Source organism: Phaethon aethereus, assembly GCF_964289735.1.
Source record: "Phaethon aethereus genome assembly, chromosome: 1".
Lineage (NCBI taxonomy): Eukaryota > Metazoa > Chordata > Aves > Phaethontiformes > Phaethontidae > Phaethon > Phaethon aethereus.
In genome coordinates this window covers 4,919,006-4,933,309 of record NC_138575.1, presented here as the reverse complement: position 1 = coordinate 4,933,309, position 14,304 = coordinate 4,919,006, and the positions used below count along the sequence as shown (strand labels likewise).

General features: G+C 44.9%; 1 protein-coding gene across 1 annotated transcript in view; it reads right to left on the bottom strand.

Annotated features, from left to right (window-relative positions):
• Window positions 1-2,864: 2,864 nt before the first annotated feature.
• ITIH2 (inter-alpha-trypsin inhibitor heavy chain 2) overlaps window positions 2,865-14,304 on the bottom strand; it is a gene marked incomplete at its 5' end in the record, with an annotated part of 33,195 nt that continues 21,755 nt past the window's right edge. The window contains 8 exons of the mRNA XM_082005242.1: window positions 2,865-3,118; window positions 3,553-3,664; window positions 4,240-4,412; window positions 5,106-5,304; window positions 6,402-6,515; window positions 8,780-8,914; window positions 11,361-11,533; window positions 12,093-12,232. Of these exons, the coding sequence (XP_081861368.1) occupies window positions 2,971-3,118; window positions 3,553-3,664; window positions 4,240-4,412; window positions 5,106-5,304; window positions 6,402-6,515; window positions 8,780-8,914; window positions 11,361-11,533; window positions 12,093-12,232 (1,194 nt within the window). The 3' untranslated portion in view covers window positions 2,865-2,970. The remainder of the gene's footprint in view (window positions 3,119-3,552; window positions 3,665-4,239; window positions 4,413-5,105; window positions 5,305-6,401; window positions 6,516-8,779; window positions 8,915-11,360; window positions 11,534-12,092; window positions 12,233-14,304) is intronic.

Here is a 14,304-nt window from a genome sequence, read left to right as displayed (position 1 = left end):
GGTGCTAATCATGGATCAGAGAAGATTTTGATTCCCAAAAACATCTTTCTGGCATCTTGCAGACAGACACAAGACTCTACCATGTCAGGGTTTTAATTCTCTGTGTGTGTGTGTTGTATTTATAATGTATATAGAAGTTAACCACAAGCAAACTGGATTTATTTAAAGATCACTATGGATTTGTTACATAAAATGTTTGTGGAAATAATTTCATCTGATTCTATATCAAAGTTCTATTATAATATTTGGGTCAATTTCCTTCTGTAAAATATAGCAGATAGCTGCAAGCTGGAGTATTTAATTTACTGAAGTACATTAGCAGTTCCATAAGAGAGAGAATTACCTACAAATAGCCACTTGAGGCAGGCAGCGTGTGTCGGAGCCAGTGGAGTTTAAACAACACACTTCTCAATCTGCAGCCAAAATTGAGTTCTGGCTGCAGGAAGGGAAGGGATTAAGAGAATAGCAGGAAGGTAACAGTGCTACAAGGGATTATTTTCCTGAATGTTGTAAGAATGGTCTGGTTTATTAAGTGCTGTCACCAACTTATTTCTGGTTAGCACATCAGCGATAGTAGAATGCAAGTCATCACTCCTCCATCATCTTGCCTGTCAGGGTTCCTGATAATACCAATATGCAATTTACCTTCATATGGACTCCAAGGTGGATGTTACTTGTGGGGTTTCTAGGATGCCAGCCAAGGTGTATGCCGATATGAATTGGTGATTGCTGTTTTGGTTTTCCAGAGCCTTTTCCTTTGTTCATGCTTCCATTGTTGCTCTGCTACATGAGTAACATTACCCATGCTAAATGATGTAATATTACTTTTTTATTTTTTTAAAATGCCACGTTTTGTACAATGTTTAATGTCTAAGGTAGTTCAGGAATAAATGTGAATCTTTCTTAGGTCAGTGTATTTCTTATCAGCCTTTTAAACGCGCGGGGCGTCTGTTGGTTTATATCCATAAAGGAGCAAAGTGCCCAGCTGGTGCACTGCCTCATTTGTGTAAAAGAAAGATGCAGGTTGTCCCAGGCAAGATGCGAACTGTCACCTGGTGGTGTGTCTCTGGGACCTGATGGAAAGAAAACCGATAGCCCCATACCCCTCAGAGGAGGTCTCTGCTGAGGGTTGAAGAGGGCAGGATGCCGTCGTGACGTGCACATCAGTTACATTGCAGTTTAAAAGTTCAAGGTCGCTAGAGGCAAGTCAGTGTTCCTTGTCCCTTTGCCTGCCTCAAAGGGTCACTGTCTTGTTGATTTGTGGTTTCCAGGGGACCCCTGCAGGAAAACTGAAAGACTGCAGAGGCTTAGTGAAACAGCTGCTGTCTGGAGTAGCCTGAAATAACCTCACACAGGACATGAAATGGCTTTCCTGGGATCCTGGACATAAATGCAAGGCAGAGTCAAGCAGTAATACAGTATCTACAGAATGGAGAATTATGAGGAAGTGAACTGAAGACAGGAGACACGCTTGTCTGTACATTCAGGCTCTTTGTGCCACCTGGATTGTGTAAACAGCTCTGCCTTTTCTCGAAGAACAGGTACTGAGTGAGTAGAGGCATGCAGGAGAGTAATGAGGGTAAGTGACAAAACAGAACAGCTTCTGTATCACTGAAAATAATTGCACTTGACATTCTGGAGTCTGAAAAATGAGAGTGAATATAATAGACGTGTGAAGTTACAAATTGTGTGGAGAAGACCAGAGAATGATTATTCACTGCTTGTATTCACATACAAGCTCAGAAACAGGCAGTGGAATTACTGATTTGGGGTTTTAAAAACACAACAGGTTTTTCTTCCCACCACAGAGAGCCCAGTTAAACTGGGGAGCTCATTGCTGCAAGATGTTGGAGGCCGAAGCTGGTAAAGCAATTCAAAGAAGCCGTGAATGGTTTGTAGGGAAGTTGCTTACACGGCCCAGAGTTACTTTGAAGAAACACGTAAAACACATTGATCCTCCACTCCTGACACCGTGGCTGCAAGAAAGATCTTTAGCTTTTAAGTGAAAGAACTGAAGTTCAGAATGGCAAGTGGATTACTTGAGTCCCCTTCCTAGATTAGGGCTGCTGAAGAGTTTGGCCAACTTTTTTTTTTTTTTTTCTCAAGGTTGCCAGAAAGCAGAGCTTTAAATCTGGCTCTAGGTACATCCACGTGCATATTTGTTTCACTACTGATCTCATTCATTGCTGAATACTGTTGCAAGGGTAAGGTATCTTTTGGGAGCAAATCCCACCGGAAGGGAAGCTTTTAGTCCTGATGGCTATTTCTGTATAGTCTGAATGTTTCCTGCTTTCCCAGATTTGTATCTGTGTGTGAACTCGTCTATGAGGTTGAAATTTAAAAAAAAACATAGGCTGGAAGTTGGTTGAGTCTTGGACTCAAGGAAGTAATTTTCTTGCAATATGGCAACATCAGTTATTTCAAGGACACTCCTCGCCACTGGTTAACCCATCCTTAAAGAGTGGAGACTCCTCGTGATACCCATTGCAGAGCCTCATGTTCCTTTTCTGTTAAACTTCCTTGACATCTAAATGCACATCCCCCTTTTTGCCCAATCCAGCAGTGTATGAACCTACATTTTCCTGGCAGTCTGAAAAAGCAAAGGCATAAGTATTAAATCTGGTCACGTGCGTTGCCCACATTGCAGAAGCCACGATGCTGTTACGAGTCTACCATGAAATGCATATTACAAAACAGTTGAAATTTTTAATGGGGTTTAATATCCACTAAATCAGACACAGGAAGTGCAAGATACCTACTACAACCCATGTCACTGTTACAGATTTCCTTTTTTTTAACAGAAAAGGGAGTTACATTGCTTTGAAACACTGATCATCTCTAAAGCAAATGGTGGTGAAGTCACCTTCGGTCGATCGGGCTCGATAGGCTGACAGGTGCTGTTCGGAGTTGTTTGGGCATGAAGGAGCAGGTGAGAATTTTTTGTAAGGAACTGGTTTTGTGTTGGAGCATTCAGGGTTTCTTCAGAAAGCTGTACAGGTGGGGGACGAGGTAATCTTTGTAGTGGCCATCTATGAAACCTTTCCCGCTGTTGTGCACAAACCAGCACTGCACATCGGTCCCAAGCACGCGGTCTGTCCTGTAGTCCTTCTGCAATCCTCTGTGAGGAAGAGGCCACCCAAAATGAAGGTCACGACATGACAAGTAGACAAGAAGACATCAATAATCCTGCTCATTCATGCCGCTGCTCTGCCAAAGTGGCGAGACGTGTGTCTTCCACCGGCAGAAAGTGGAAACAACCAGAAAATGCAATGAATGTTACAGCTCTATGATCTCGTACGCCCTTTTGTGGGGGTCCCAGGCACTTCTACGCTGCCTGTCTGAGGTCAGATGCTGGGCAGCTATAAGGACAGGACGGTTTACGCACAAATATGAAAGAACCCAACTTGTCCTAAGTATTTTGCCACCTTGTTAGCATAGGGAAAGCAGGACTTTTTTCTTCAAGACCCTGGAGAGTTACTAAGCCTGCAGTCCCTGATGTCATTAAAAAGAAGTCAGATTCAGAAAGAGAGCAATAAAGCACATTATTCCTACCTGGTAACAGTGAGCTTGTTGCCTTTCACTTCCATGGTGGCTTGTGGTTTCTCTGGAGCTTGCCCAGGCCTTTGGTGGTGAATATACACTTCTGGTTCAGACACAAACTGACCTGATCAAAGAGAGGTTTAAAGCTCTTTGTGTGTCCTAATTTTTGAGGCGCTCATGTAAGCTGCTGCTGGGCACTTTTGGAAAATCAAACTAGCTGCAGCAGGCAAACCACTCCTGCATGGATCACAGGGCACCATGTCTGCAGCGCTATTGGATTGCCCACACTGGGAGGCTAAAAAGCTCTGCTTTTGAGCCTGCAATCTTTTTCTAGGAAAGCAGACTGGAGCTGTGAAGAGTTTTTGGGAAAACAATTTCTGCTGCTCAGGCTTCCCACATCTTAAAAGGAGCCTTGGGTGGGTCCAGGGCTGAGAGAGCTGATTTTCCCTATGAACTGAGCCTTCACTTGTTTTATACCGTTGCCAGAAAAGGGCTGTCATTCAGGGGAGAGTGGAATTCCAAATGTTTGCATGGAAATTTTTCAGAGAAAAGGTTTGAGGGGTTTGGTTTAGTCTTTTTATTTTCAACCCACAACAGATTAGCCAGGCTGGGAAAGCCCTGCCACTAATTCACTCAAAGATCTAGCAAAAACCCTCCCTAGTGCCCCGCCATTCCCACCGCCTGACCTGCAGCCCTTACCTATCAGCCCGTGGGCTGCGGGAGAGAACTGGTTTTCAGGGGGAATGTAGATGCCCAGGAAGTCAACATTAACCGGGTGATTCTTCCACACACGGTGCAGCAAAACCATGAAGGACATCTCCTCACCCACCGTGATAGTAACGTTATTTTCCTTCTTCACAGATATGAGAAGCCTAGCAGAGATGAACCAAAGGAAGGGGTCGGTTCAGCTGCCCACACATGAGCTCTCAGGCCCCTTGAGATGCTCTCGGGCATCCAGAACAACTGCACGGGGTTGGCAGCTATGACAGTGGATCCGTATGTAACCCCCAGTCTTGGGAGTGGTACCCAGAGGTCTGGCAGGACAGTGCCTAACAGGACAGACACTTCATGCCCATGTTCAGGCAACCAACTCTTGCCCTACATATTTAAGCTATTGCTACAATGAACGGAGATTTTGGAAGTGGCCCTATTGCCTAAACAGGTGTCTTGTGCTGTAGGGTGTCCAACATAGCTGCTGGCTGTTAATCTGCAGGTGAAGATCTCCTGGATATTGTGAGTCACATCTCCCATCATGTCAGGACCACTGAAGGTATCTCAAACAGGATTAGGTGCTTGTGTTTAGGCAACTGAATCGTGGTCTTAGCTAATGCAGTCAGCAGCAGGGAGAGGAAGTCAGCTCCTTCTACTTGTGTCTGGTCAGCTGACTCGCTCTCTTGGCCCTACTGCTAATTTCATTAACTATAACGAGAGCTCAGACATCTAGCTAAGATTCACGTGCCCATTGTAGGCACTCTATGACCTGGATCCCACCCATAGCTGGGGCAGACCAATGCTGTGTTGCAGGTGGTTTCCATTGGGCAGACAACAAATGCTCAGCAACTTACTGTTTCCGAATGATGTGCCCCGTGTCAGACCAGGTCAGCGTGATGCCATAAGATCCATCTTTCAGCGTTATTGTTTCTGTGGTAATCTCCACTTTCAGGCCTTTGTTTTTGAAATAAAAACCGATTTTGCCAAAGTATGTGTTGAGTTTCTTATTCTCTGTTTTTTTTGCCCCAACAAGCTGCCCATTGACCACAACTCCTGTGAAGAGCAGAGAAGCAGATGTCACCTAAATCTTGGAGCACCACCTAGAGACTTGGAGTTCTGATCTCAGCAGGGACTACCATGGGATCAGCAGAAACAGGAACCCCTCTGACCCCCTGTTTTTCTCATCTTGCCAGCCAACAGAAGAGAATAATTTATTAAATCACCTCCTGATGCTACTGTTCACCCCTTAGCATATTAACCTGGTGGGAATTGATGTTAGGTCTTGCTGGTAGTATGAGCTGATTCATAAGCCATTCACTCTCTTGTTGTCTGCGAAAAGCATGGGGCGGATGGGCAGTGGAGGAATGGTACCACATTTCCAGCCCAAGCTTAACTTGCCTCCAGACGCTCATCACTTTTCACATATATTTTGGAAGTTAAAGAAATGCTGATAGTTAAAAGCCTCTGAGAAGAGGCTGATTCCCTTTGATTTCTTTGGAAGTACAGTTACCCATTTTTTTTGCCTGCTACCAGGGATGCCTCCAGTTTTATTTCTCTTTGTGTTTATCTTCCACTTTCTTCTTTAGAAGTACAAAGGAGAGAAGGGAATCATCACCCATCATGGCGATTTCCTCACCTATCTTGGCTCCTTTCCCAGTGCTTGGCCATCCTCACAGTGAAAAGGTTTGTCCTAATAGCTCACTCCTGCCCTGAATTTCACTTGTTCCAATTTTTTTCTGTTGCCTCTTGTCCTTTAGATATGTGTCTTGGAAGATGTGTCAGGATCCATCTTTACCTTCTGATTAGGTGGTTGTAGACAGCAACAAGATTCACTACCATGGGTCTTCTTTTCTTAAGATTGACTGAACCTAGCTGTCTCAGCCTCTCCCTGTGTGTCCTGTGCCCCAGTCCTTTAATCATCTTGATGGCCACCACTGAATTTCATCCAGTTTGTCAACATCTTTCCTGTACTGGCAAGACTCAAAGTGAACACAATACTCCAGATGTGGAGGGACTTCCCTCAACCTTCTGGCCACATTCCTGTTACGCAGAGTTCTTCCTGTAGGCATTTCCCCTGCTCCCCCTGAACACCTTTCAGAACTGAGAGAAGAAAAGTGTGCTGTAAAGTAAACCGTGCTTTATTCCCTTACCAGTACCAGGATCAGAAACCAAGTTTAGGATCTTTCCAGGCTCAGAGTCGATATTGAAGCAGATGTTCCTTTGGCTCTTGGGCAGGTGTATGGTGAAATGTGGGTCATTGTCAACTGGAACATAGAAAAGAAACAAGCGTGAGAAGCAGGCCAGTACCTGCCCTAGAGGTAAGGGGCACAAAGACTGGGACACTTTCCTCAGAGGATTTTGAAGCACTTTTTGTGACTCCTCAGAGTAGGACAAGGGCCCTTTCCATCTCTGCAGTAGCTAAGGAAGTTCTTAGATGCTCCTTACAAAAGCCCCTTAGACATTTTCTCCTCATATACTTCCCCTGTTTAAGGAAAGGACATGACATTATTGGCTTGAGGAGCACTGCCAAGTGCAGTGAACTACTGGTTTAACTGGTCAGCTGCATACTAGGGTACCATAGGCTCAACCTGGAGTTCTAGAAGCCAAACTTCATTTATTTATGATGGAAGCCAGCATCCAGGTGAGACCAAGGACCCATCTGGACACCAGACACACAAGGACACATCTTTGAGGCCTAGAGCCGAGAAAGGACCTAAGGCGTGCAAAGCAGGTCGTGGGTGACACCTCTGTTTAAAACTAAGATCCACCACCCACCATGCCCAGCTGTTGCCTGTTTCTAGAAATGATACACTCCCGGGACATCACTCTCTCAAACTAAGAAGCTCTCAGACATGTTACAAGTCCATACCACTGTAATGATGTTGGGTAAAGACACATCCTGCCTACCAACTCCCCTGAGGAATACAGTCTAGGACTTGTTCTCACAGTATGTTTAACACCCTGGTGGGATTCGGCCCCTCTGAAAGTTATATGTTCTTTAAAATTTGCCTCAAATGAGACAAACACCTGCACCTATCATTGAAGGACTGCCTCTAGTCTTGAAGTGCAAAACACTGCCCAGGTCTTGCTGGTTTGGTGGTGGTTGGCATCTCCCTGTCAACATGGAGAGACATGCCCGTACTCAGTGTTGCCTATGGGGATAGCCAGAATGGCTTCCATTCATTCACTGGTGTTCCTCAACTTTTGGAAGTATTGAACTCTTCCTGTGCATTAGACAAACCCTAAACTCTTGACCAGGAATGTCTTCACAGGAAATGGTGGGGTAGGTAACCTCCAAGGGGTGAAGGAGCTTTTGAATGTCTTGGAGCTTTTGAATATATTGAGTCTCTTGAATATAGCCCTTGATCATTTTTCTTTATTCTCACCAACCGCTTGATCTTCCTCAACTTGATTCCAAGGCCTGTTCTGATCAATATTTCCAGGAACAAAAAGAACTTCCAGTGCAAACTACATGTATAAGTTGGACAGGTAACTTTGCCTTGTTCATTTTCTTTTCCAAGCAGTTTCTTGACTATCCGAAGTCTTAAATTATCCCTTGAGCTATGGGTTAAGGAGTTTGATAGCTCTTTGTTTGATAGCTATGTAAATACACGCATCCACACACAGGCACACTCTGGAGTTATTGTAGTTACACTGCTTTTACAGGCAATGGTTCACACAGCTGGTTTGTTTAACTAGGCACTAAACTGTGGCAAAGGTCCAAGTATTAACAGGATTCATCAGTCATCACTGCATTCAAAGATTTTTATCTACCACAGAGCGTTCATCTGTCACTTACAATGGCTGTAACTTTACATTAGCTTTGCTACTGCAGGGAAGCTGAACGTAAGCCCAGTGAGCAGCCTTAGCCTCAGGGAAGCATGGCGCAGAAGACAGAGTTGCTGGGATCCTATTAGGATCTAAACTAGTCTTATGCTTGTAACTTAGAGCATATTTTTACAGGTTCATCTATTCAAAGTCAAAATGACTCAGTATTTTATAAAGAAAAGCTTAAACCTTGGACACTAGATGGATTTGCAAAAATTTGACTGAGGTGGGTGTGCCTTGGGATGCAGAATCACAGCATCACAGAATCATTAAGCTTGGAAAAGACCTTCAAGATCATCAAGTCCAACTGTTAACTCAACACTACCAAGCCCACTAAACCATGTCCCGAAGTGCCACGTCCACATGATTGTGCCCTGCTCAGAGCTTCAGCAGGGACTGTATCGAGGACCTTTCACACTGATGTCATCTGCAACAGTAATGAAGTAGCTTCACCAGCTAGTCACAGCAATTGATTTATTCTCTTGTGGACTAGCCCCTAAATGAACATACAGCTTTTACAGCAATTCAGAAAACTCAACAAGAAAAATTAGGACGACTGATAGGTTCCTCCATGATTATAGAGCTTAGCATCTTATTCTCAAAGTGCCCAATAACTTTGGTTAAATAGCTTTTATTTCTTTATTGGGTAATGAGTGTTGCTGCCTGCTGTTTCTTTGCAGAGAAATACTGTAGCTTTTACCTTTGTTTATGCTCAGAGAGGACACAGGAGGACTCCTTTGCTCAGGCATGAAGCTGACTGGTACAGCTGTGACATTGGCCCAGGCTGGGATACCTTTGTTATTATTAGGTGCATTTGGAGTTAATCCTAGAGTACCTGTTAAATGACAGTTGCAATCAGTTTTTTGTTAGTGCTGACATTTTTAATAGTGTAATTTTTAAAGTATTGCAGTAGATCAGAGCCTGATGTTGTTATACCAATGCAAAGCACGTGCAATACTCTCTACCACAGACAGATTTGTATAATGAAGTTAGGGTGGATTTACTCCAGTGTCTCCACCAGAGGAATATGACTTACCAGGGCAGCTGAGCTAACCATAAGCTATTGGTGAAAAAATGGAGCCTGACTTTTTAACTCTTATTCATGTGAATAGACCCCACTTTATCAAAGCCCCCAAAGCAAGGACTTAAGTGTTTTGCCAAATAAAAAGCTGAATTTCAAACATTTAGCATGTGGTAAAAGCTTTGCTGATGTGGGTCCTGAGTTTGGGGTGCCTGAGTAAAGGTAGGATGACCCACATGCATAAAGGTTGCAAGTAAGTGCAAGCATTTAAAATATGATCCCCTAATGTGTCCCCTTCTGCTAGATGTCTCTCTGTCTTTGCCATGACAGAGGCAGGAGAAAGTAACATGTGCCCTCTCTCTCCCACCTAGGTCATAAAGCAATATGATCTTAAACGATCCATGAAACTTGGTTTGGTTTATTATGTTGGGCTGAAAATAACGAGCTGAAGCAGGGCACACGTTCACATCTGTTGGCCCTCTGAAGAGGAGTAAGGGGAAAAAGGAGCTGGGGGACAACAGCAGGACAGAATATTGCACATATAGATCTTCTAAATCTGTCAGCATCTTCTTCTTGAACTCCTAATTCAGGCCATAAACTCTTTTTACACAGGCAGTTATTTCCAGTTCGGTTTTGCAATAAGTCTGTCATGATAAAAGAACAACTTGTCAGTCCTTTAAAAAGTGAGTGATTTCAGTGGAAGACACAGTCTATGTCTACGAAGACAGACCGTGCAGCTCTGATGAGTGTCATGTAAGGACAGACAGAAAAATCTATTTCACATTACCCATTCTATGCCTTGTATATGCAAACTTTTTAGTACAGCCCATGTGTTTCACAATCCTAAACACGGGTTTACTTTGGTATTATTTTACAAGCTCTGTCCTTTGCTAAGGTTCAAGAGTCACGTCACACTGTCCCTGAAATCCATCAATGCCTTGACCTTGATTTTGGTGCTGGTAAGTTTTGAATATTCCATCAAAGACAGACACAAGAACCTATATTAAAGTCACTTAAGTCCTCTGCATCAACTAAATCAAGATAATTATGGTCTGAATTAGTCAGCTCGTGCCATGTATAATGAATTCATTATACATGAATGCAATACATGCTATTTCTGTGCTGGACTGTTTGGTGGTTGTGAGTTGTAGTGCAGTATAAGTAACAACTATTTAATTTCTCTTTGGGTTTCAGCTGCAGACTTTAAAATTGAAAAGAAGAATAAATTAACCTAGAAATAACAATTCTAAGACATAAGAACCTCATTTCATTGAGCCAGCATCAGGACATTTTTATAGTTATCCAGGAGCACGAGAACTGAGCGTGCAGGGCCTGTGCTTGGAGTTTCATCAAAGTCACAATCACTTCCAGTGTGAAATGCAAGATGGATGATGTTGTCTGTTGTAATGTAGGTTGCTTCTTTCCTTCACAACCAATTGTAAACTCTCCCGTTTATGAATAGGTTTTAAATCACCAGATTCAGTTGTTCAAGGAGTTGATCTTTTACTTTCAGTGCTTTGATTTCATCACACTGGCTGTGTTTTCCTGACAGCAACAGTTGTGCTTTTTCAAATCGCTGACTGGTGAGGGTGCAAAATAGCTGCTGTTAAGTTTCATTGGAAGCATGTGGCTGTGCAGGGATGACTTTGGATCTACTAGACATACACGGATGTCAACAGCTATCACTTTGAGACTAAGTCTAGCATATAATGCCAGAAAAAGCCATCCCTGCCTCATTTGGCTGAACATCAGGTTGCTATAAGAAGGACCTTGCAACATGTATTGAAGTAATGAATTTAAAGGAGATATCCAATACTTTAATTAATGAGAGTCTATATGTTGTTAAGACAACTCAGATTCCATGTAGGCTTGTGGCTGATTGGTAACAATCTTAGGAAGCTTCCAAGGCTTAAAAGTGGAGATAAGATAGGTTTTAGTCAATTCTACAGCTTCAGTGCAGGGAACTAGGCGTATCTGTCCCAATAAGAAGACATTCAATCTGTGATACTGTAGCCTTATTGGAAACCTCATCATTGCAATGTTGGCACATTCAAACCTCACTGAAGCCAATGGCTCCAAACAGCTCTTGTGTAACAGGATGCTCTCAAAGTGGATGAAGATTTGGTCGGCTTTCACTGAAAATACAGGCTATCCTACAAGCACAAACACCCAGAGTGAACAATGAACACACAGTTGTTCTAAAACTAGAAGAACAAAGCCAAAATGAGAGGTAAAGTAATGGACAGACTGAGACACTGACCTGGGCAGCAGCCCCTTCTGGGGTCTTTGGGCTGGTCTGCCAGCATTATCTCATCCTTTTCAGGATTCTCTATCAGCATGGCTGTGAAGGGGGTAACAATATGATGGTCAAGAGACATCTGTAGGATGGATTTGGTGATGTTCCTCTTCAAAGCTGCAGTGGGAGCTGTGTTTCTGGGTGGAAAACAAAACAGAAGGCATGGTTAGCAGCTCTACAGGGCAACTGCCACAACAATGCCTCCACAGAGTGGTCATAGAGCCAAACTGGTAGGTGTTGCAAGAAGGAAAGGCTGAGAGCCTGCATGAATGCACTCTCCATAAAACTATTCTTGGCTTCTGTGGACTTTGACCTGGACTCAAAGAAGCCCAGTCCTTCTCCTGGTCTCAGCAGGAGACCTCTTTCTGCCTCAGAGGGGATTCATCCTGAACTCCTCCATAGCTTTTAGTCAGGCTCTGTAAGGCAAGTTTCCCATTCATCTCATTCACTCAGCCCCACAGCCAGGTCTATTTGACCCTTATTCCTCTGATTAACTCCTCCCAAACTCTATTACTTGATACTTGTGAGTGCTAAAAATAGGAGGATTGTGACTACAGATATCACCTACCTTTATTTTGATTTGTTTACCTTACCCATTTGAAACCCTGTGAGCAGCCTCATGGCTGTGGTCTCAGAAAGGACCAGATTGCTCTCAAGCTTCACTTCCCTCCCATCATAGACCACAGTTTTCCTCACCTCTCTGCCAGCATCTGGTTGACAGTCAGATAGGCCCACAGCTTCCTAGTGAATTCGGGATCTGCATATTTGTCTTTCTTCATGAAGCCATCCAGTTCTTCAACATCTCGCAGGGTTTCCATGACGAGCTCCGCATTTGCCTATGCAATCAAGGAGAGATAAAGATAATGGAGAGTGAGCCAGGGGAATGCAGTGGCTTTGAGTTCCTCTCTTGTCATGACTGGCATTAAGGACCCATTATGGCTCTGCCTATGGTCACTTCTAGATCAGAAAGTCCCACCACTGTTCACAGAATCACAGAATCACAGAATCACTAAGTTGGAAAGGACCTTCAAGATCATCAAGTCCAACCATTAATCCAGCACCACCATGTTCCCTAAACCATATCCTGAAGCGCCACATCCACACGTTTTTTGAACACTTCCAGAGATGGCGACTCCACCACCTCCCTGGGCAGCCTGTTCCAATGCCTGACCACCCTCTCAGTGAAGAAATTTTTCCTAATATCCAATCTAAACCTCCCCTGGCGCAACTTGAGGCCATTTCCTCTTGTCCTATCACTAGTTACTTGGGAGAAGAGACCGACACCCTCATTGCCACAACCCCCTTTCAGGTAGTTGTAGAGAGCGATAAGGTCTCCCCTCAGCCTCCTCTTCTCCAGACTGAACAACCCCAGTTCCCTCAGCCGCTCCTCATAAGACTTGTGCTCCAGACCCCTCACCATCTTCGTTGCCCTTCTCTGGACACGCTCCAGTACCTCAACATCTTTCTTGTAGTGAGGGGCCCAACACTGAACACAGGATTCAAGGTGCGGCCTCACCAGTGCCGAGTACAGGGGCACAATCACTTTCCTACTCCTGCTGGCCACGCTATTTCTGATACAGGCCAGGACGCTGTTGGCCTTCTTGGCCACCTGGGCACACTGTCGGCTCATGTTCAGCCGGCTGTCAACCAGCACCCCCAGGTCCCTTTCCGCCAGGCTGCTCTCCAGCCACTCCTCCCCAAGCCTGGAGCGTTGCATGGGGTTGTTGTGGCCGAAGTGCAGGACCCTGCACTTGGCCTTATTAAACCTCATACAGTTGGCCTCTGCCCATCGATCCAGCCTGTCCAGATCCCTCTGCAGAGCCCTCCTACCCTCCAGCAGATCAACACTCCCACCCAACTTGGTGTCGTCTGCAAACTTACTGAGGGAGCACTTGATCCCCTCATCCAGATCATCAATAAAGATATTGAACAAGACCAGCCCCAGAACCGAGCCCTGGGGAACACCGCTTGTGGCCGGCCGCCAGCCGGATTTAACGCCGTTCACCACAACTCTCTGGGCTCGGCCATCCAGCCAGTTCCTCACCCAGCGAAGAGTAAACCTGTCTAAGCCACGAGCTGCCAGTTTCTCCAGGAGAATGCTGTGGGAGACGCTGTCAAAGGCTTTTCAAAGTCCAGGTAGACAACGTCCACAGTCTTTCCCTCATCCACTAGGCGGGTCACCTGGTCATAGAAGGAGATCAGGTTGGTCAAGCAGGACCTGCCTTTCATGAACCCATGCTGGCTGGGCCTGATCCCTTGGTTGTCCTGCAGGTGCCCTGTGAGCACTCTCAAGACCAACCGCTCCATAATCTTCCCCGGTACAGAGGTCAGGCTGACAGGCCTGTAGTTCCCAGGATCCTCCTTCCGGCCTTTCTTGTAGACGTGTGTCACATTGACAAGCCTCCAGTCTTCTGGGACCTCCCTTGTTAACCACGACTGCTGATAAATGATGGAGAGTGGCTTGGCAAGCTCCTCCGCCAGCTCTTTCAGTACTCTCGGGTGGATGCCATCAGGCCCCATAGACTTGTGGGTGTCCAGGTGGTTTAGCATGTTCTTGACTGCTTCCTCCTGGATTATGAGGAGTACATTGTGCTCTCCATCTCTATCTTCTAGCTCAGGGGGCTGAATACCCTGTGGATACCTGGACTGGCTATTAAAGACTGAAGCAAAGAAGGCATTAAGTACCTCAGCCTTGTCCTCGTCGTTGGAGACAATGTTCCCCGCCATATCCAGTAGGGATGGAGATTCTCCTTGCCTCTCTTCTTGTTGTTAATATATTTGTAGAAACATTTTTTATTATCCTTTACGACTGTGGCCAGACTGAGCTCTAGCTGGGCTTTTGCCTTTCTAATTTTGTCCCTGCTTGACCTAACAAGATCCTTGTACTCTTCGTGAGTTGCCTGCCCCT